General features: G+C 34.5%; 1 protein-coding gene across 3 annotated transcripts in view; it reads left to right on the plus strand.

The window, feature by feature from the left end:
* DNAH14 (dynein axonemal heavy chain 14) overlaps window positions 1-23979 on the plus strand; it is a 433094-nt gene that overhangs the window by 83762 nt on the left and 325353 nt on the right. For all 3 annotated transcript variants that reach the window (XR_008916229.1, XM_056815999.1, XM_056816000.1), the window contains exons 13-18: window positions 192-315; window positions 12195-12492; window positions 13755-13806; window positions 13893-13990; window positions 21164-21327; window positions 21978-22325. Coding sequence is in view for 2 of the 3 variants with exons in the window: in XM_056815999.1 (XP_056671977.1) it covers window positions 192-315; window positions 12195-12492; window positions 13755-13806; window positions 13893-13990; window positions 21164-21327; window positions 21978-22325 (1084 nt within the window). In the remaining variant the exon portion in view is untranslated. The remainder of the gene's footprint in view (window positions 1-191; window positions 316-12194; window positions 12493-13754; window positions 13807-13892; window positions 13991-21163; window positions 21328-21977; window positions 22326-23979) is intronic.

A 23979-nucleotide genomic window follows, 5' to 3' on the forward strand; every position in this document is an offset into this window, starting at 1 on the left:
CAGAAATAAGAAAATTATGTTGTACTCTTTGAAAACAAATAGTAAAGGCATTCTTATAAGATTTAAGATTTGTAAATATTTTATTAATTTGTTTACAGTTTAATTAAATTGTTTCTGTATGTTACATAAATTTAAGCAATTTTAAAATATATAATTGAAAGTTGTCTCATTTTTGTTCTTTGTTCATCTAGGGAAAGTATGGAGACCATTTTAGCCAAAATGTCAACCATAAATATTAAGGAACAAGTTCAAGAAGAAAAAGAAAGTAAGCCAGAGGAACCCGAGATCAAAATTTGTCAACATGATATTACTGAGGTAAAATAACCAATGAAGAACAGAAAATATAAATATTTGTTAAAATTTAATAAAGAACAAGAATCTAAGTTTAATGATTTTGTTTTTTCCCCTTCATATTGAATTATATTTTGTATGTTGTTGCATGTGCTATATTTAGTTGTGACATTCAGGAGATAAAAACAGGGGAGATACATATTCATTGAAACTCTGACTCATAATCTGAACTGGTCAGTCTATTCAGTGTAAGCAAAAGAGCAAATTAGCAAACTTGTTGGATAAAATTTTGATGTTTATGTTCCATAAAAAATATTTCCACATGATAGACCCCGATAACATTTTTGTATACTACTCATTCATTTTAATAGCTCTTCCACAGAGACTGTAGCTACTGTTACTGAATCTTTAAGAGGTGATAGGATATTGAGGGCTTGGCAGTTTTATTGGTCATTCAGAAGATTTACCTGTCATGACACAAGAGAGACTAAAAGGACAGTGAAAAAAAAGCATGAAAAATTTCCTTCCTTAGATAACTCTTTAAACTTTTGCAAAAAAAAAAAAAATTATAGAGTTCTTAGAAAACTTTAGCTATAATTCTTTTTTTTTCTTTATTTTTTAAACATTATTTATTTGGTCATTTTCATACATTATTCATTGGAAACAAAGGTCATTTTCTTTTCCTCCCCCCCACCCTCCACCCATTCCATAGCCTACGCCCAATTCCACTGGGTATCACATGTGTCCTTGTTCTGAACCCATTTCCTTGTTATTGGTATTTGCATTAAGGTGCTCATTTAGCGTCTCTCCTCAATCATATCCCCTCAACCCCTGTAGTCAAGCAGTTGCCTTTCCTCCGTGTTTTTACTCCCACAGTTTGTCCTCTGCTTAAAGATAGTATTTTTTCTCCTAGATCCCTGCAGATTGCACAGGGTCATTGCATTGCCATTAATGGAGAAGATCATTACGTTCAATTATACCACAGTGTATAAGTCTCTGTGTACAATGTTCTCCTGGCTCTGCTACTTTCACTCTGCATCACTTCCTGGAGGTTGTTCCAGTCTCCAAGGAATTCCTCCACTTTATTATTCCTTTTAGCACAATAGTATTCCATCACCAACATATACCACAATTTGTTCAGCCATTCCCCAATTGAAGGGCATCGCCTCATTTTACAATTTTTTGCCATCACAAAGAGCACAGCTATGAATATTCTTGTACAAAAAATTTTCCTTATTATCTCTTTAGGGTACAAACCCAGAAGTGCTATGGCTAGATCAAAGGGCAGACAGTCTTTTATCGCCCTTTGGGCACAGTTCCAAATTGCCCTCTTTGGTTCAAGCAATTCACAACTCCACCAGCAATGAATTAATGTCCTGACTTTGCCACATCCCCTCCAGCATTCATTACTTTCCTTTGCTGTCATGTTGGCCAATCTGCTAGGTGTGAGGTGATACCTCAGAGTTGTTTTGATTTGCATCTCTCTGATTATAAGAGATTTAGAACACTTTTTCATGTACTTATTAATAGTTTTGATTTCGTTGGCTGAAAACTGCCTATTCATGCCCCTTGCCCATTTTTCAGTTGGAGAATGGCTTGATTTTTTGTACAGCTGGTTTAGCTCTTTATAAATTTGAGTAATTAGATCTTTGTCAGAGGTTTTTGTTATGAAGATTGTTTCCCAATTTGTTGCTTCCCTTCTAATTTTAGTTACATTGGTTTTGTTTGTACAAAAACTTTTTAATTTGATGTAGTCAAAATTATTTATTTTACATTTTGTGACTCTAAGTCTTGCTTGGTTTTAAAAACTTTCCCTTCCCAAAGGTCTGACATGTATACTATTCTGTGTTCACCTAATTTACTTATAGTTTCCTTCTTTATATTCACGAAATTCACCCATTCTGAGTTTATCTTGGTGTAGGGTGTGAGGTGTTGATCCAAACTTAATCTCTACCACACTGTCTTCCAAATTTCCCAGCAGTTTTTATCAAATAGTGGATTTTTGTCCCAGAAGCTGTGGTCTTTGGGTTTGTCATAGACTGTCTTGCTGAGGTCATTTACCCCCAGTCTATTCCACTGATCCTCCTTTCTGTCTCTTAGCCAGTACCATATTGTTTTGATGACTGCTGCTTTGTAATATAGTCTGAGATCTGGGACTGCAAGGCCACCTTCCTTTGTATTTTTTTTCATTATTTCCCTGGATATCCTTAATCCTTTGTTCTTCCAAATAAACTTTGTTATGGTTTTCTCTAATTCAGTAAAAAAGTTTTTTGGAAGTTTAATGGATATGGCACAAAATAGATAAGTTTGGGTAGAATGGTCTTTTTTATTATGTTAGCTCATCCCACCCATGAGCAATCAATGTTTTTCCAATTGTGTAGATTTAGTTTTAATTGTGTGGAGAGTGTTTTGTAGTTGTGTTCATATAGTTCCTGTGTTTGTCTCGGCAGATAGATTCCTAAGTATTTTATATTGCCTTGGGTGACTTTAAATGGAATTTCTCTTTCTAATTCTTACTGCTGAACTGGGTTGGAGATATATAGAAATGCTGATGAATTATGCGGGTTTATTTTGTATCCTGCAACTTTGCTAAAGTTGTTGATTATTTTGATTAGCTTTTTGGTTGATTCTCTAGGATTCTTTAAGCAAATAATCATATCATCTGCAAAGAGTGACAGTTTGGTCTCCTCATTGCCAATTTTAATACCTTCAATTTCTTTTTCTTCTCTAATTGCTACTCCTAGTGTTCCTAGTACAATGTTAAATAATAGAGGTGATAATGGGCATTCTTGTTTTACTCCTGATCTTATTGGGAAGGCTTCCAGTTTATTCCCATTGCAGATGATGTTTGCTGATGGTTTTAGATATATACTGTTTATTATTTTTAGGAAAGGTCCTTCTATTCCTATACTTTCTAGTGTTTTCAATAGGAATGGGTGTTGTATTTTATCAAAGGAATTTTCTGTATCTATTAAGATAATCATGTGATTTTTATCAGTTTGCTTGTTATGGTCAATTTTGTGGATAATTTTCCTAATATTGAACCATCCTTGCATTTGTAATAATTAAAATAGTGGAGGGTTATAAACTGTTGGCATATAAAGGAGTGGATGAATAAATTGTGACCACAGAAAATATGGTTTCAAGACAGTGTCTTGTTTTAAATCAAATATAAGGTGGTCTCAAGGGAAAAATTCCCAATTATTAAATATAACCAAGTCAGCTGGGTTTTATAGAGATTTTAAATAATACAAATGAGGATTTAAAGAAAGGGAGAGAGAGAAAAAAAGGAAATAATGAGAAAAGATAGGCCGGCTCAGGCCAGCCCTGGCCAACCCAGGCCAAAGCCCTAAGAGAAAGATCAGTCAGTCTTTTATCTACTCACCACAAGATTTGTCCAAGCAAGGATTCTAGTGTTCAGAGAGATACCAGTTCAGCTTCCTCCAATTCAGCTTTCCTAGCTGACTTTCCTGAGAGAGAGACCCCAGAGGGACAGAGTCTCCTCAGAGGGAGCTCCAGCGAGAGTCCTCTTTCTCAGTTTCTCATCTCCTTTGAAAGGGAATTTTCTCCTATGTCTCTTCCCCTAAGTTCTCACATCTACCAACCACAGTAGGTGTTTTCCAAAGGACAAACCATTCTTAATTCAGACCTAAAAAGGCTTGAACTTTTGATTAAGTTCACACCTGAAAAAACCTCTGAGTAAGTTTCTCACCTCTTTGTTCCTTGTAAATTCACAAGTTGCCTGACCTTTATAAGTAGTTAGCACCCTTTTGTATTAGATCTAAAAATAGGCACAGCTTAAGAACTTTTGCCTTACTATAAGTATGGGTTTAAGTATTTTTCATTGTTCAGCAAGGAGTTTCTTCCCCTAAAGCAGGCTTAAGTAGGGGTGGAATAGAGGTCTCACATTCCTGATCTAAGTAGAGGTTTCACATTCCTGATATAAGTCCCTTCATTGTTTAAAATGGGGAATGGTCTTAACCAAACCTTATGAAGTAGGGTCAGAGAATTTTTAAGGTTCACACATTCCTGGTGTGAATCCTACCTGATCATAGTGGATAACCCTCGTGATGACTTGCTGGAGTCTTTTTGCTAGTATCCTATTTAAGATGTTTGCATCTATATTCATTAGGGAGATTGGCCTATAGTTTTCTTTCTCTGTTTTTAACCTGCCTGGCTTTGGGATCAGTACCATGTTTGTGCCATAAAAAGAATTTGGTAGAACCCCTTCTTGGCTTATTCTGTCAAATAGTTTGTATAATATTGGGATTAGTTGTTCTTTGAATGTTTGATAGAATTCATTTGTGAATCCATCTGGACCTGGAGATTTTTCTTAGGGAGTTCTTTGATGGCTTGTTCAATTTCTTTTTCTGATATGGGGTTGTTTAGGTAATTTATTTCTTCTGTTAGTCTAGGCAATTTATATGTTTGTAAATATTCATCCATATCACCTAGATTGCCATATTTGTTGCCATATAATTGGGCATAGTAGTTTTTAATGATTGCCTTAATTTCCTCTTCATTAGAGGTGAGGTCTCCCTTTTCATCTTGGATACTGTCAATTTGGTTTTTTTCTTTCCTTTTTTTTAATTAGACTGACTAATACTTTGTCTATCTTATTTGTTTTTTCAAAGTACCAGCTTCTAGTCTTATTTATTAAATCAATAGTTCTTTGACTTTCAATTTTATTGATTTCTCCTTTGATTTTTAGGATCTCTAATTTAGTCTTCATCTGAGGAATTTTAATTTGTTCACTTTCTAGTTTTTTAATTTGCATGCCCAATTCATTGACCTCTGCCCTTCTTAATTTGTTTATATATGAATTCAAGCATATAAAGTTCCCCCTGAGTACTGCTTTAGCTGCATCCCATAGGTTTTGAAAGTATGTCTCACCATTGTCATTTTCTTCAATGAAGTTATTAATTGTTTCTATGATTTGTTCTTTAACCGATTTTGGAGAATCATATTGTTTAATTTCCAATTAATTTTTTATTTATCTCTCCATGTACCCTTACTAATTATTATTTTCATTGCATAGTGGTCTGAGAAGGTTTCATTTATTATTTCTGCCTTTTTGCACTTATTTGCAATGTTTTTGTGCCCTAATACATGGTCAATTTTTGTGAATGTACCATGTGCTACTGAAAAGAAGGTGTATTCCTTTTTGTCTCTATTTATTTTTCTCCACATGTGTACTAACTCTAATTTTTCTAAAATTCCATTCACTTCTGTCACCTCTTATTTATTTTTTGGCTTGATTTTTCTAGTTTGGATAGAGGAAGGTTCAGATCTCCTTCTAGTATAGTTTTTCTATCTATTTCATCCTTGAGGTCCTCTAGTTTCTCCTTTAGAAATTTGTATTCTATGCCATTTGGTACATACATATTGAGTACAGATATTTCCTCGTTGTCTATACTGCCTTTTATCAGGATGTAATTACCTTTCCTATATCTTTTAACTAGATTTATTTTCACTTTGGCTTTGTCAGATATCATGATTAGGACTCCTGCCTTCTTTTTATCAGTTGATGCCCAATAGATTTGGCTCCATCCTCTTACTTTCACCCTCTGTTTATCTACCTTCCTCATGTGTGTTTCTTGCAGACAGCATATGGTAGGGTTTGGGATTCTAATCCACTCTGTTATTTGCTTGCATTTTATGGGTGAGTTCATTCCATTTGCATTTAGAGTTATGATTACTAGATGTGTATTTCCCAGCATTTTGATTTCTACTCCTGGTCCTGCCTTTACTTCTTTCACTATTTCTTTCTACACCAATGTTTGTTTATAACCAGTCCCCCTAGTTCCCACCCTTATTTTACTTCCCTTTCTACCCCCTCCCTTCTTATTCCTCCCACCTTATTTTCCCCTGTAGTCATTTTAAAATTGCCCCTCCATTCTTCCCTCCCTTGTACTGATTCCCTCCCCACCAGTCTGTTTTTTATCCTTCTATTCCCCTATAGGGCACAAATCTATTCTCTGCTCCAGTGTATTGGATTGTTCTTCCCTCTTTGAGTCAGTTTCAAAGCACGTAAGAGTTGAGTATTTCCTGTCTCCAACCTCTTTACACTTCCAGTGTATAAATGTTCTCCCCCCTCCCACCATGAGCTTCTTTGTGACATATAAATTTACCCCCATTCGTTTCTTTTCCCATTTCTTTTAGTAGTAACCTCTTTTTTTTGTTCTGGTATATATATATAAACACACACATGTGTATGTATTTATGCATGGATATATCTATATACCTATTTATGTCTTGTCCTTTCATCCTATACAGTTTGTCACTGTTCCCTCTAAGTGTAATTCTTCTAGCTGCCCAGGTGATAGCAACAATTTTTAAGAGTTACCAGTGACCTATTTTCTTATAGGGATACATGTCATTTTAATTTATTGAGTCTCTTAAAAATTTTTTTTGTTGTTTTGTTTTGTTTTTCTTTTCCCCCTCTTTTTTAATTTACCTTTTGATGATTCTCTTGAGTTCTGTGCTTGGACATCAAATTTTCTGTTCAGGTCTGGTCTTTTCCTTATGAATGCTTGGAATCCTTCTATTGTGTTCAATGACCATACTTTCCCCTGTAAGAATATAGTCAGTTTTGATGGGTATTTGATTCTTGGTTGTAGACCTTGTTCCCTTGCTTTCCGGAATATCATATTCCATGCCTTTTGGTCCTTCACTGTGGATGCAGCCAGATCCTGAGTTATCCTCACTGTGTTTCCATGGTATCTGAATGGCTTCTTCTTGGCAGCTTGTAATATCTTTTCTTTGGTCTGATAGTTTTTTAATTTGGCTAAAACATTCCTGTGTGTTGTCAGTTGGGGATTAAATACAGCATGTGATCTGGGGATTCTTTCAATCTCCACTTTCCCCTCTTGTTCTAGGATATCGGGACAGTTTTCCTGAATAATTACCTCTTTTATTTTGCCCAGGCTTTTTCTTTTGTCATGGTCTTCTGGTAGACCAATAATTCTTAAATTGTCTCTTCTGAAATGATTTTCTAAATCATCCATTTTGTGAATGAGATGCTTCATATTTTCCTCAAATTTTTCATTCTTTTCATTTTGTTTTATAGTGTACTGCTGCCTTGTGAGGTCACTTAATTCCAGTTGTTGTATTCTGGTTCTTAAAGACTGGATTTCATCCCTGATTTTTTGGTCATCCTTCTCCTTCTGATCTGATTTTCTTTGAAGGTCATCTTTCATCCTCTTTACCTCGTCTTTCATCTCCTTTGCCTCATCTTTAATCTCTTTTGCCTCATTTTCCAGCTGGTTGATTTTGGCTTTCAAGACACTGTTTTCTCATTTTAGTTCAAGTGCCTCTGTTTCCAGATGACTTATCTTAATTTTTAAGTTCTTCTCCCAATTGTCTTCAGCCTCTCTTAATTGTGTTTTGAGTTCTTCCACAGCCTGTATCCAGTTTGCTGGGATTTCTGATTCATCATTTGATGATCTCTCCCCCTCTGTTCCTTTGCTGAGTAGAAGCTGTCTATTGTAGTTTCTTTCTTCTTTTTCTGTTTGCTCAAATTCACCCCTTCTTTATTGCCCATATTTTTCTGTACTCTTGCTCCTCTCATTTTTTTGGTTTGGGGGGCTTCTGTCAGTCTCCCCTCTTGGAGCTTTAACAGGAGATCTGTCGGTGTCATCTCTGTTGGGGAGTTGTTGGGGTTTGAGCTTCCCTGTCCTCTGGAGGCTTTTGATTGGATTAAAGTCCAGTAGGCAATGCGGATGGGTGTGGAGCCTGGACTTCCCTGAGTTTTAGAGACTTTTGATGGGATTAAGTTCAGCTTAGATGGGTTGGATGTGCTCTGAGGCTGGAGCAAATATGGAGGATCTCCACAGCTCTGGCCAGGCTCCCAGGTCTATGCTCCCTCTCTAGCCCCTTCCCTGCTATCTGTGTTGGATGCTCTGAACTTGGCCAGCCCTGCTCACAAGGTATGTCCTTCAGACCAGCACCTTTGCCCACCCAGAAGTTCCCGCTGCAGCTGGAATCTCAGTGCTCTGGGTGGGACAAGGGATGGGTCTTGGGACGTTCTTTCCGTTTTCCCCTTAAACCCGAGTGTTCTCAGATTCCGGCTTTTTCTGGTGGCGTACCTTTTGAATTAAGTCCAGCAGGAGGGTTCCTTGCCTCTGTCTTGTTGTTAAGTTTGATTTTCAGTCTCCTGGGAGCATTCAGTTTGTGATTGGTTAGGAAGGGTATTCAGAGGTCTGAACTTCTGCTCCTTCTAGGCAGCCATCTTGACTCTGGCTCTTAGCTGTAATTCTTAGAAAGCTAAGTGGAAGGACTATTTCTAGAATAACAAAGTTTTCAACCATAATGAGGTAACTTTGGCTTTGATCTTTCTCAAAAACTGATGGTTTGTAAATAATTATATTTGTCTATTTTCTTGTTTGTTAAAAGTATAATCCATATTTTTTGGTTTATTTAAACACAGAAGATATAGAGAAATAAACAAATATTAAGGGTAGGTAGGTAGGTTTCTCAGCTGGTGAGAGTTCAGGGCTAATTGTTTAATAAGTTATAAAAATGTTTAATAAATTATAAAGATGTTCTATTCCACAAATGTGGAAGTATTGGAACATAGCTCTCTGTTTTATGAGAAATCGGGATGAGGATGAATAAGGAAACTAGATCAGTGGAAGACATAGAGATGGATGATCCCACCTGAAATACAAAAGAATGCTGATGTGAATAGAATACTAAACCTGAAGTGGGGGAATCTTGAGTTAACATCCTTCTTAGAAGCTGTGAGTCTCCTAAGAAAATCACTTCCTTCTAAGGTCTCAGTTTCCTTGATTACAAAATGAGGTGATTAGACTCAATGACTTTTATGGTCCTTCTGAGCTCTAGAACTGTTGTGTGATTCTGTGTTGGGGTCTGTGTTTGGCAAACCATAAATGCCTCTTACAATATATGGAGACCTGCATCTGGGATTTTGCCCCTTTATTAAAGACATTTTATCTCCTATTTTAAAACCCCAGGGCTGCTGCTGATTAATGACACTCACTGACTATTTTTCATACATATTAATTATATGTTATATCATTTCATTTCTTATTACTACTTAGGTGGCATATTTAATGACAGTATAGAAGTTGGACATCTATTTATACAAGTTGGCCTTGAAATTATAAATGTGATTGGCTACACTAATTATCTCAACTAAATTTTAATGATCTAGTGAAGATCTTTAAGCTTTCATAGCTAATAGCCACACATTTTTACATTGAGTAGTACCTTTAGTTAATCCTTGGAATCCAGCAGCTCCTTTCTGCTGGGTAAAAGTCCTTAGAAAAACACATCTTGCCCATAGAATCATCGATGATGCTTTTGTACTTATTTTGGTCAGCTTTCTCTACAACACAGATTCAACTCCAAATACAGTAATCAAATGGATCTGTGTTCTCATCAATTTGTATATGACCAGCAATGAAGCAAAGCAAAATCCATACATGCCTAGCCATCCTCTTCTCTTTCCATTTCCTTCCGTGCATTTCAAAAGGCAGCATGCCTGAAGCTTGATTTGTTTTCCCCTAACAATTTGCTCCTAATGGAACACTTGACTGTCTCATTGTTTTTCCCTTACTCTCGCAAGGTAACACAAGTAGTCTTTTTTCTTCATCATATCTTTTCCTGGGGACTTACTTCCCCTATTTCTGATCCTGAAGTTCCTCTAAGTTCCTTATTTGTTATATGTCACAGACTGGCATATTACTGTTTAACTCTCCATTGCCCATGTGTGCTAGCACTAAATATTTCAGAGTCAGTATGGTAACATCTCATCATTGTACAAAAGAATTCTTGTAAATTATTGGTATTAAGAAGAAAGGTCTTTGATTCAGGAACATATTGGGAATCATTAAGAGAACTTTATAATTTCTGATTTCCCTCTCTTCCTCCTCCTCTTTATTTAGGGATGCTGCTCATTGATCATTTGTTTTTTCTACCCCCAAAATGGAGAAAATCTATTAGTTTTCTTTCCTGGGCATGAGGTGAAACCTCATAGTTATTTTGTTTTTCATTCTCTTCATTAGTGATTTGGAGCAATCTTTCACATAGGTGTCAATTGTTAAAATTTTTCTTTTGAGAGGTTTGTTCATATTTGTTGATATCATATCTTTTATAACTCTCCTGTTTTATTCAAAATGTGGCTTATTGATGTCTTATCTCTGCTTCAATTATTTTGACCACTTCCCATTTAAATCTGTTGGTGACAAAGAAAAATTAAGCAACCAATAATGAGAAAGAGTAAATTCTATCTTCTTCCTCAATTCTTCTGTAGTATTTTCCTTTTTTCTTTTCTCTCTTCATGCCATCAAAACAGAAGGGAGAAAAAACATCCTTAGACTGTGTTTTCATCTTAATCAATTCTTTATGTAAATCTCTGAGAAGACTGTCTCTTTTCCCCATATGTGGATCATCATTTAATTATCTCTAGTTGCTCAAATATATTTACATTTCTCATTTTCTCTTGGCTGTTTTAATTTTGAATTTCCTATTCATCTCTTTTATCATGAATACTTAAAAGTTCTCTATTCCATTATATAACCACTTTTTTCTTTGTGATGTTATGCCTGGTTTTAGAGACTTTGTTATTCTTCACTGAATATTTTCATCATTTGTCTTTTGGAATAATATATTTCAAGATTTTTCTTTTCTTTATCATTGTTGCTGCAAAAATTTGTGTGATCCAGATTGTAGTTCTTTCATATTTGAATTCTTTCTGTTCTGATTGAGTGTAGTATTTCTTTTTCTTTTACCTGAAAACTCTGGATTTTGTTAATAACATTCCTGGAAGTTCTTATTTTGGGGTTTCTTAGATGAAGTAATTGTTAGGTTCTCTTTTCACTTTGCTCTTTGGTTCTAAAATATATGGTTTCTTAAAATGTTATTCAGGTATTTTATCTGATTATAATTTCCAGGGAGAACAAGGATTATTTTTAAATGAAATTAATTTTTTTCAGTGAACAAAAATCTATTTTCTTTCTCCCCATTCCAATAAAATGTTTCTGCCTTTAGATACCCCTTCACTTTCTCTAGTCAAAGAAAGCTCTCACAGGCTTCAGGCCTCCTCCTTTGTCTCTGCTGACTTCTTAGCAATACTCGTTTTTTCAGTACCTATTGGGTTTGGGCTATCTTTCTATGGAGTTATGGGGCTCTTTATATTTCTTAATTATTAACTTGATTTAAAAAAAATATTTGTTGGAATATATGTGGGAAGAGTTCAGCTCCTCTATCATCTTTTATATTGCCATTTTACCTGAAACTCTTCACTCCTCTTTTAGTGCAATTTAAGATTAAATTGATTTTGACTGATATATAACACTACTAATCCATTTAGCTTTCATTCCTCAAAATAATCCCCATGTATTTTTCAAACCACTTGGAATCTAGGCATGACTCTTAACTGTCTTATAGTTTAGAAACTGAGATTTTGATCAAAGTATCAACTTAATACTTTTTTCATCTTATTCAGCACCTTGTTAAAACATTCTACACAATTAAGTAATAGTCTATACTTGCTATGAAAATTACTTGAAACAGGATTAGTATAGATTTTGCTTGAAAGATGTAGTCTATTGGCTGGATATTCTAAAGCAAAACAATTCTAAAATAATGATAGAATTTTAACATAAAATGCAATTCACCATAATGGAATTTGAACTAGTTTCTTAATTTATTTAATTTGAATGACTTGGAAGTAATTCTGTTTGTTTGTGTTCATAAACAAATTTAAACTGTATGAAAGTGTAAGGATTTAACAAAGAGGAGTGAGTGAAATATTTGTTTTGTTATTCAATAACTAGAATTAAGTCTTATACCATCTTTCATTTTGTCTTTGAGTTTTGAAAGATTTTAAATGTAAATTATAAATCATCACTGATATTTTATCATGTCTCTTAAATTAGATGTTTAAGTCTCTCAGAATGAAAAAAGATGCAAAGAAGCCATATGAGTCAACATTTGAAGTACATATTCTTTTGAAAATTCCTCAAAAAACTTTTTATGAGAAGTCTGAATCAACTGGAAGTTCTACAGATTCCCTCTTTAGACAGGATTTTTTTCAATCCAAAACTTGGGGATTTGGGGACGAAACACAAATAGATAGTAAATTTGCTAGTTCCAACAAATCAACTGAGTCACTGTTTTCCAAAATTTCTGGAAAAAAAGCTAAAGTAAGATACATCCCTGATGAAAAACATACTGGTAAGAAAAATATACATCTTATCCTTATAATATCTCATCTTAGCATGGAGGAAGCTCAAAGTTCTGAAAGTCTCTACTAGCTTTGTAGTTAGCACTAAAATGGAAGCATAGGTCCTATAATATATTATGTCACTGTAGGTCTGGCTACCTGAGATTCTAGAAGCTCCTCATCATATAGTTGAAAACCAAAGGTGGATTTGGGGATGTGGTGAGGGGGCTATCGAAGCTTTGAAAAAGTTACTTCACTGTCTTTTCTTAATATACTCACATCTTTTCAATCCACTCTGACAAAGGTGATAATGAGAAAATAAAACAATTTGGCAAAATGACCAGATTTGACCATATATATTAAATTCTGCATCCATAGCCACCTACTTTTCTACAATAAGGAAGAAGTTAGGCAGCATGGCATAATGGAAAGGGTTCTGGATTTGATGTTGCTATACTTGGGTTCAGATTGTGAACCAGGACAAGTTTCAACTTTTCTCTGACTCATTTTTCCCATCTTTAAAATGAAGAGGTTGGATTTGATAGCCTCTAAACACATGTCCCTATTATCCTAACTTTTTAATAATCTGTAATCATTAAACATTTAATCAAAGCTTAACCATACCAACTAGTAAAGTCCATCTACTAAAATGCAAAAAGACTGTAGCAAACTTAATGGAAGGTGTATTCACACCAATGAAACCTCATATCTTTTGAAATCTTAAAAAAAAGACAAATAAGACTATTCTATATGAAAAGCCTTAAATAGTCTTACATGATAGTGTATGCCATGGCAATGATAGAATGGAAAGATCAGTGGCCTAGTAGTGAGTCTAATTTGGGTTCAAATCCCTTCTCTGTCACCTAAAACCTCTGTGATTTGTACAGGTCTTGTGAGCTCTTTTAACTTCAGTAGATCTTATTTTGCTAATTAGTAAAATAAATGCCTGAGACTAGATAATACCAAAAACCCCTTCTGGCTCTAGGTGTATGATCCTATGATTCTATGAAATAATACCTGGAATATATAAAAAGAAAATTTTTCTGTTTTACATTGATTGTATAAGTTGTATGCATTTGGTAAATTGGCTTAAGATTTATCCTCAAAATGATCATGAATAGATTCATAGTAAATTTGCATTGTCATTTGTGAACTGAGTATCATTTTTTGGCAATAGTAATTAATTTTATCCTCTATCCATGTTTACTAACTCCTCATTTTGTTCATCCAGTCTTTACTTAGTTTTTATTCTTTCTTTTTTATTGAAAAATAGAAGGAAAACCGTCATTAGACACAGAAGATAACTCCGTACCAAAGAATGAAGAGTAAGTGTCAAAAAATTGTGTGAATCTAAGCAAAACCAAAAAGCTTTCTGTCATTAATTGTGCTCCTCTAACATCTTTTTTTATAGAATTCCAGATTTCCATGCAAATCTTATCCTATCTCCCAACAGACTGGAACTATCTAAGAAAATTCAAGATATGATAAATAATTTTGAAAAATCATTAAGTATGTTTCTATTTATTGTATTTATTTGTTATTAATTATATGTAATTTTATATATTAATGAATTAATTAATTATATATTAGCCAATTATATTTAATTTTATATAGCAATTATATTTACTTAAAATATAAAATGATTAATTCATAGCAATATGTGTATTTGGTAGTATAGTCTCAAAAATCTTCTCTTTGATCCTTTTATATTGCATAAAGATGAAAAGCTAATAGTGTATAGAAGATGATCAAAAATACAAGCAGTGAATATATGGGATTTTGAAGGGCATGCTACAATTTTACATTTTCTGGCCTATAAAGAGGCCAGTTAATCTGAGAGTCTGATCAACCCAAAGTTCATTCTAGTGGCTTTTAAAAAAACTCTTACCTTTCATATTAGAATAAAAAAATGTGTATTGGTTCCAAGACAGAAGAACAGTAAGAGCTAGGCAGTGGGGTTATATAACTTGCTCAGGGTCACACAACTTCGAACATTTCCAATGCCACATTTGGACCCAAGACCTCCCATCTCTAGTCCTGGCTCTCAATCTAAAGATCTACCTAGTTGTCCCCATTTCTTGTGACTTTTTTAATCATTACTCCTTCTGCCTTCTCTGTTAAGAGTGAGTCTGCCTTTGTATCACCAGCACAAAACATAATGCCTGACACATAGTAAATGCTTCATAAATGCTTGCTGACTGCCTGACTGTTCTACAGACTGATGCCCAAAGCTAAAATCTACCTGATTTCCTTTGATTAATAGCAATATCCAAGTAAAGATTGTCACAGAGATTATGAAAGGGGGTGGAGTGGGGGGAAACAGCCATAAGGGCAAAGAAACTACATTGCCTATTGCAACATTCCAGAAGTAAATATATTCAAAATCTTCATAGAGTGTGACAAACTTGGATAAGGAGGCTTGAGTTAAAATTTTCCCTCAGACATTGACTAGCTCTGTGACCCTTGGCAAGTTATTCAACTTTTCCCCTTCATTTCTAAAATGGGAATGACAATCCTTGAATTACCTTTCTCAAGATTTTATGAGGAAAACATTTTGCAGATCTTAAGCTTAAATTCTATAAATGTTAAGTTGAGCCCAGTTGTTGTACAATAACTAATACCAAGAGAAATAAAGCAACTTGTCCAAGTTTATTGTTTGTGCTGTGAAATGAACTCAAGTTCTCTGGAAGAAAGAATTCAAAAAGCTCTGGAAGTCCAGTTGAGCATTCTCTCTGCCCTACTGTTAATTTTTCTACTTTCTATTCTTTCACTATCCTCCCCTGTGGAAATACTTAACTTCACCAAGTACTCCTTCATCACCCAAGTGGGCCTAGAAAACTGCAAAATACATCAACACCAAAAGATAGTGAATTTGTGGTGGCAAAATATTTCCTTAAAAAATGTTAGAGTGGTCCTTAAATGCCCCAAGGCTTCTGTCTTTATTCCTGGCTCACCCCCTCTCTCTGAGATTCTAATTTCATAGACTAATAAGATATTGGCTACCTTTTTTACTTTTTTTATGTGTGTCTGTATCCTGCCTCCTAATTAATCAGTCAATTTATCATCAAGTACTCATTAATCACCCATTGGTGCCTAGCATTGTACTGTAGCTAAATCATTTAGTCTTGTCTAATTCTTAATGACCCCATGGACCATAGTGTCCTTGGGATTTTCTTAGCAAAGCTACTAGAGTGGTTTGCCATTTCCTTCTCCAGTGGATCAAGAGGTTAAGTGACTTGCCCAGAGTCACACAGCTAATAAATGTCTAAGGCCAGATTTAAACTCAGGTCTTGACTCCAGACCTAACACTCTATCCACTGAGCCATCTAGTTTTTTTCAAATTGTCCTAGGCAACAGGAATGGAATTCCAAAGAATGATTTAGTTCCTGTTCTTTATGGATTTATATGTTAACTGAGGGGACATGGTCTATAAGAGGATAAATATAAGATAGGGAGGCAGGGAACTAGCAGTGAGGAGATCAGGAACAGCTTCATAAAAAGGATAATGCTTCGAGGAAGCCCTGATGCAGGAAGGTGAAAGAGTGTATTCTAAGTATGGCAGACAGAAGCCTGGTGAAGGGAAATAGAAACATCATATATGGAAAACAGTAGGAATCCTAAATTGACTGGTCTTGAAGAGGAATCAAATATAATGAGCTTGGAAGAAAGGTTGCAAAGAGGTTGTAAAAGTTTGTAAATGCCAGTGAGCTTTGCATTTGACCCTGAGGAGAATCAGGAGCTCCCAGAGCTCCCAGAGAAGGAGTGAGACATGGTCACATCTAGATTTTATATGTATTACTTTGTCAGCTCTGTGGAGGATGGAATGGAGAAAGGAGAGACTGGAAGCCAAAAGATCAATTAGAAAGCCATTACAAGAAGCCATTTGAGGGGAGATGTGGACGTGAAGAAAAGAGGACTTAACTTATATGAAAGACGTGGTAGAAGTAGGAACCTGGATGGTTACAAGGTTACAAGAAGCTAATGAGTCCTTTTGGGGATGTATTGAGTTTGACATGCCTATTATATAACCAGTTTCAAATGTTTAATAAGCAATTGCTCACGTAGGACTGGAACTCAGGAGAGTAACTAGATCTAGAAATATAGCTCTGAGCATCAACTATACAAATTTCTTTCACAAATCTTTGTCTTATATCATTAATTGCTTCTCTTGAATATTCTTTGTGCATCATAAACTCATGATTTTCATTATTAAATCTGAGCCTCCTACAAATGCCCAGTTTCTGTTGATGGCCCCACCATCCTCCTAGATATCCAGGCTTATACCTTCAGATATGTCTGTGATCCTTCTGCATCTTTCATTTCTAGATAGCCAGTCAGTTGTCAAGTCTTACCAATTCTATCTCCATCATATGTTTCACATCCTTCCCCTTCTTTATGATCACAGAATCACATTCATTCAGGTACATGCTTGTTATCTATTGCCTGAATTACTGTAAAAGTTCCTTCATTTGGCTCACAGATTTCAATGTTTTATCTTTTAATTCATATTCCACACAGCTGCAAAGGAATTATTGGAGTACAGACCTGATGATGTACAAAAACCACATATAGGACCTATATTGTTTGGAGATGAAATACAAATTTATTGGTTGACAATTTAGGTCCTCCATAATATGGTCCTTAACCATACTACTCTGATTCATAATGAGGAATCATGACTAGAAATCTACCTATATTAGCATGAGTCTTAATGATATTTACCTTATTTACTTTTTGGCTATATGATGTTTTCCTTGTTCAATATCTCAGGAATCTGATAAATGGAATTTAAGTCTAGTAAACTTAGTTATTTAAATTTTAACTATTTAAAACCATTAAGTGTAATTAATGTAAATGAATGCTAGTAATATTAAAAGTAGGAATGTTCATTATATACTTGTAGAAATCACTATATGATAAGAATGGGGAGAGGTAATTTTCTTGAAGGAACCCAAATAAATGAGCATCTTTATAGTAGATCTCCAGAATTCTCTTTTTTATTTAATCAATAAGTATCTATGATATGCTTCTGTGTGCCAGGCACTATGCTAAGCTCTTAAGATGTGGGAACAAAGCATTCCAAAGGAGGAGGTAACATACATACATACATACATACATACATACATACACACACACACAAAAGGAAGCTAGTGCCATTTCTTCTAATACATGTGGTATTTTTAGAAGAAATAGCACTAGCTGCTATAAATGGGAGAGGGGATAGGAAAATTCTTATAGCTGCAAGTAGTAGTTGAGCTGATTTGAAGGAAACCAGGACTTCTAAGAGCCAGAAATACCCAATAAAAAGGCATGATGATAGGAAAGATAGTGTGGAAGGAATAATAGTGATATTTAGTAAAACCTATTCTATTTTAGGTAACATAATAGGTTTTGAGGATATGGAGTACAAAATGACCCTGCTTTCAAAGAACTTACATTCTATTAAGGTAAAAAAATACGAGTATATGCATATAATGGGTAGGGAGATGTAGTAGAAGACCTGTGATTTTATTCAGTATAAGGACCTCCTATTTAAAGAAACTTTCTTTATAAATGTAGGTTGGTACCTTCTCTACAATTTATAATCTTAGAGAGTTGTCTAGGGCTCTGAAAATTTGAGTGATTTGTCAAATATTATATAACCAGTATGTTTTAGAGGGATGATTTGAACTTGAATCTTCTGACTTTGAGACCAATCTCTAGTTATTACATTTATATATATATATATATACATATATAATGCTATGCCTTTTGTACATTTCATAGCTAAAAGGAGCAGCAAAGTCACTTATATAAAGAAAAAATGAAATTTGGTTCTGAAGAATTACAGTTTTTTAAATAAAATGTAGAGAAACAGAATACCAGGCTGGTCAGTTAGTGATCTACTGCTCAGGTGAATGTACTTAGAAAATCTATTTTATGGTGGAGAAAATCATAACAGTGGCTCTTCAATTCATTTCCAAGTGACTATTATTAGAGCTTTAAAGATTATAATTGATGAAACTACATGTTGAATAAATGGAGACTATGGGAAGATTTAATAAGGACATACCTAACAGAAGGGTAGATGTCTTGAGTTTTACTGATGAGAAATTGAGGTTGTAAAAAAAGCCATCTGTATAAAAACAGTTGACAAGGATTCAGCTGCTTTGGTGTAAGCCTGTTCATCTGAAGAGTCATTGCCTGTGTAAAAGAGACTAAAATCTAATTGGAAAAGACCTGAGTTCTGCTGATGTTTAAGCATATTGCCTTCCAGCACTACAATCTACAGCTTGAAAGGGTAATTATGTGGAAATTAGATTAGATGAAAAAGTGTGAAGGAAGATTATTTCTGTATCAGAATGAATAAATTGACAGTGAGAAATAATGAAGGTGACAAGACCATTTAAGAAATTGTTATAATGTCACGGTCAAAGAGTAATAATACATTTTTGGAAGAGAGAATGGATATAAGAGATAACATGGGAGTGAAATCTATGGAATATGGTAACTAGTTAGACTTGGAGAATGAGGAAAAAGAGGAACAGTCACGGTGGACCTTAGTCTTCAGATTCGGGTTGACTGGAAGAATGTTGGTGCCATTAATGGACAAAAATAGGGAAGAAGGATAAAGTCTTGGATTTGTTGACTCTGAAGTGCCACTAGGACCCCAAGAGAGTTATATGAAGCAGTCAGTTAAAAGATCCAAAAGTGGAACTTTAGGGAAGAGATGCACCCAGGAGAGAGAGAGTAAAATCACCAAAGGACCATGTGGATGTATGGTTTTCTTCTGCTATAAAATTACATTATTATAATTGATCAACCGAAAATATTCAGTAATCCAAAAGAATTTGAAAAGCAAGCAGATTATGTAATTGGAAAAGAATACAAAATTTAATCCATCTTTCCTCCTTGAAAAATAGTCTGGAACATGGTGAATGGGACTTATCATGTAGATGTGAAGAAAAGTAAGCTAAATGTATAAGAAATTTGTGATTTCATTTATTCACAGTCTTCTTTGTATATGGAGATGCTTGTCTTATTTGGTTTTGTAAAATTTGGAACAACAAAAAGAAAGTAAAATGAAAATAATAGCATTGAATCATCTACACTAAGCCAAAATTATATAAGATGACCCTAAAAGGAAAAGGGAAATGTTTATCTTGTACAATCCACTTCAATCTTTAGAAGATGGGAAAAGTAAAGCCCATCGTTCCTGTGTCCTAATGGTCAGTCTTTCAGTGCCTCACTAATAAAAATAAGAAATGGCACTTGGAAATTTCACAGAAGTCACTAGACTTCTTAGAATTTTATTAATTGTTACAGATAAATCAGCAATGAATTATATTGTGAATATTATCATTTCTTATAATCACTCTTCTTTCTTTTCTTTTTTCTCTGCCTTCATTTGACCAAATTGATTTTCTCTCTTGTGAACTCTCATCCCATACGGATTCCTTTTTTTATTCAGCCTTTGACTTTCTTTTTTTTACTCTAAAGCAATGATATCAACCTCAGAAATGAGGGCCACTGAAACATACATTAGGACATTTGTAGGCCACATATTGATCTGAAAAATAATGTCAATATTATATGTTTTATTTTGTTTAAAACTTCCCATTTATATTTTAATATAATTTGGGCAGCATTTCAGGAGTGTTATGGACTGTGTGCAACTCATGGGCCACATTTGAGACTTTTGCTCTAGAGTTATATTTCTATAGTTTCTAAGGAAAATCATCTGCTTATGTACCTTAAAAAAACTATTTTTGCAAATGTTTCTAATCCTGACTTTCCCCCCTTGTTTGATATCTACAGTTGCCTAAACGTTCAAGGAGTCCCTGAAAATTAATGTTTTAAATCTGTGAGGGAATTTAATGAGCTGTGTTTTGGCTCACGAAATTAGCAGATGTTTGCTAGAAATAATAGGAAATAGAAAATTAAGGAAAAGTCAGAGTCAGAAATAACATCAATAGAAGGCATAGTTTAAACTTCATTACCAAACTTCCCTAGAATACACAAAAATAGTAGTTCTGAGGTAAGAAAGCCCTTAGCTCTAAGGGGAGAGCTTTGAGGAAAAGACAGCAGAAAATATAGAACTACTGGAGATTTCTTGAATATTTACCAGAAGAAGTTAATCATTGTGAAACAGATCAATTGATTTCTGAAAGAAAAAGCAATGTGTTTATCAATAACATTAACTTTACTATCCTCTAAGTTACAGGAGATTGAAACTCTGTGCTTATTTTCTCTCTCTTTTTCTTCATTTCTAATAAAGATTCAAAAAATTCTTATGTTTCTATGCTAATTCAGATCTTCCTATTTTCATAGGTACTGCTGTATTCAGGCTCTGATGGCCTCACACTCAGAATAGTACTTCAGTAACCCACCAGTGGCTCTCCCTTTCTCCAGTCGCACACTTCTTACCCCTCTTCAATATATCCTCTATGAAGTTAGTCCAAAACTTATCCCAACACTTTTTTCATCATGTCATTCCTTAACACAAGAACTTCTGTGACCTTTTTTCTTTCATCAAATACAAACCTACCTCACATTAAGGACTTTTGTCAATGTCATACCATCTCTTATTTCATCATCCCTATTTCATAATAGTTGTTTATGCTCTAAATAGCATTTGAATTAGTATATATAATAATGATGAAATGAACCTAAAACATTAATGTTTTAAATTATATTTTTTAGCTCATTTTATTCCTTTCAGTCAAGATCCTCGTCTGTTTATCTTTTTCTTTGAACCTATGACTATGCAAATACCTACTGAACAAGAATTGGAGAAACTGAAAAAGCTGATAAGATGGCCAGATTCCTATGTACTTTTTGAAGTAGACCCTGCCTACCAAAGGAATGTGAGTTTGGAAATAAAGCTCAAAATAAGGTCTGAATTAGTAAAGTAAATATCAAAATCTAGCACTGAGCCTTGAGTCAGGAAGATCTGTTGTAAAATTGGGCTTCAAGTGCTTATTAACTGTGTGACCCTAGGCAAATCACCTAACCTTAAATTTGCCTCTGTTTTGACTATTTGGCTCAATTTTTTCATCTGCAAATTGGTGATAATAGCACCCACATTCCAGAGTTTTTATGAGGATCAAATGAAATATTAGACTAGGCAATGGGGTTAAGTGACTTGCCCAGGGTCACACAGCTAGGAAGTGTCTGAGGCCAGATCTAAACCCAGGACCTCCCATATTTGGTCCTGACTCTCAATCCTCTGAGCCACCCAGCTATCCCCTATTATTATCATTTTAAAGTCTGCCACTCTGAGAAGAATGACGTGAAGAAGAAATTAGTCTGATTATTTCAGAAACATCTTTTTTGTTTTCTAAAGTAGTTTAGAAATTTAGATTTTTAGTCTAATAAAATTTAGTCCTGAACTTAGCCTAATAAAATGCCCCCCCAAGTGAGTAAATAATATAAACTTAATAGAAAGTATTTTTTAATGCAGCCATGGTTCCTCAGGATTCATTGTAATTTCTAATTGTTAATAATTTATTTACAGATTGTGAGCATTCTGACCATTATTGCTAATTCAATGGCACGAGTTGAATTTTACAGCCACCAATTTCTTCAATTTTGTACCATGGTAGAACAAGCAAAGTCTATGGCATATAGAATAATACAATTACAAGACCAATTAACCTCCAATGATTTTAGTACCATCTTGGATATATACACGGATTATTATAAAGATGTTGTTTATATGTCTATTGAGAAACGCATTAATATTATCAAGGTAGAGAGTCTTAATTATCAGTCAAGCTGCTTACCATATATTGAAAATGTCATCAAAATGAGCCATTCATTGTTGGAGTCCATGATTCAAGAAAAGAATATAAACCTTTTTACAGTAAGTAGTTTGCGATTGTTCTTTACTAATATAGTTATAGGATATGTGTGGTGATTACATGTCCAAAAATGTCTTTTACACTTAAACTTTTGCTAATTCCAGTACTCCTCACAGAAATATATCAGACCTGATTATACAGTTATGTTTAGTCAATGCAAATCTTATGACAGAAGTCTTCATGATAGTAAAGGCCTAGGTGTCCTTTGAATGGTTTTCTCAAAGTCTTGGCTCATAGCTACTTCCTAGGAAATCTAGGACAATGGAGGTAATGTATTCTCCAAAATGCAGAGATGAACTTTAAAATTGCAAACATGTAGTTCTCTGTATAATAAAAAAAACCCAAAAGTAGGTTGCACAAGAAGAAAACTATGCAAACAAGAAAGAAAGAACAAGGAATGAAAATGTGAACTCATTTTTTTTTCCAAACTGGCAACAGAGGGTAGAACACAAAATCATGTGCCATGAATTTCACCAAACCTGAAAAAACAGGAGGAGGAAGACGAGAAGAAAGGGAAGAATAATAGGATGTATTTAGGGAAGGATTAGTGCTAAGCAAAAACAAACCAAAAACTCTAATCTTGGAGGTTGACTGGAGGAGGATTGATCTTGGAGGATCATTCTGAAAGATTTTCTGAGAAGAAAGAAAGGAAGGAAAGAAGAGAGGGAGAGAAAGAAAGGAAGGGGAGGGAGGGAGGGAGAGTGATTGAAAAGGCACTGGATAAAAGAAAGAGCAAGGGGACACGGGAGTAGTAAAATATTATATTAGGTGTAAATCACTGAAGAAGTCCATTTGATTTCCTTATGGTGTAGCAAATGGGGAGGAGCTGAAATGTAATGGCCCTTCCCCTTTTGCTAAATTGTCTTTAACATAAAAGTTATCAATAAAAGTTGGCTCCATTTAAAATTCTTTGTTGATCGCCAGTGCAAAAATCCAAGAATTTTATTTTTAACACAATGAGCTTCTATCTTTCTTCAGCCAGTCAGCAGCATCTCAAGTACAGTATCTGAAACTTTCCAGTTAAAAGGACTCCTCTGCTCTCCTCCCAACTGCTTCCTGGTGTCTTCTTTCTCAGTTCTTCTCACCTCTGTCTTTATCTATTTTCTTGCTTGGGGGGGTCTTCATTTTCAGTGCCTCAAATCAGAAACTCTTGGTAATCCATGATTTCCCTTATGAAATGATATCTATCTTATGAAATCAATAGTCCTTTTTGAGCTTCCCATAGACTCCAAACAGTTATCTTTTTTTATCACTGCAAATTTTAACCAATTAAACTCTATAGAAACAATCATGTGAAAATGAACTGAGGAAACAAAATGTCTTTCTACTTCATTCACTTTTCTAGCTTCAAATAGGTCTCCTCAGTTATCTATTCCACTCCTAATTTTCTTTTTCATGTTTATCTAAGGATTTCTTAGCATGCTTAGCATTTCTTAGTTTCTTCATATATTAATTTTAGCAGTTTTTATAAAGAAATTTTCTTTTTCTGAACATTTTTATAGCCAAGTGTATTGTATATGTATACACAAAAGGGGGCCATATATTACAAGTTGACTGAATTCTTTGTCTTGGCATAAACATTTGTGTTTTATAATACCTACCATGTGAGATTGTTGTGAGGATCAAATGAGTTAATAGTCATAAAGCATTTTTTCA

Source organism: Monodelphis domestica, chromosome 2, assembly GCF_027887165.1.
Source record: "Monodelphis domestica isolate mMonDom1 chromosome 2, mMonDom1.pri, whole genome shotgun sequence".
Lineage (NCBI taxonomy): Eukaryota > Metazoa > Chordata > Mammalia > Didelphimorphia > Didelphidae > Monodelphis > Monodelphis domestica.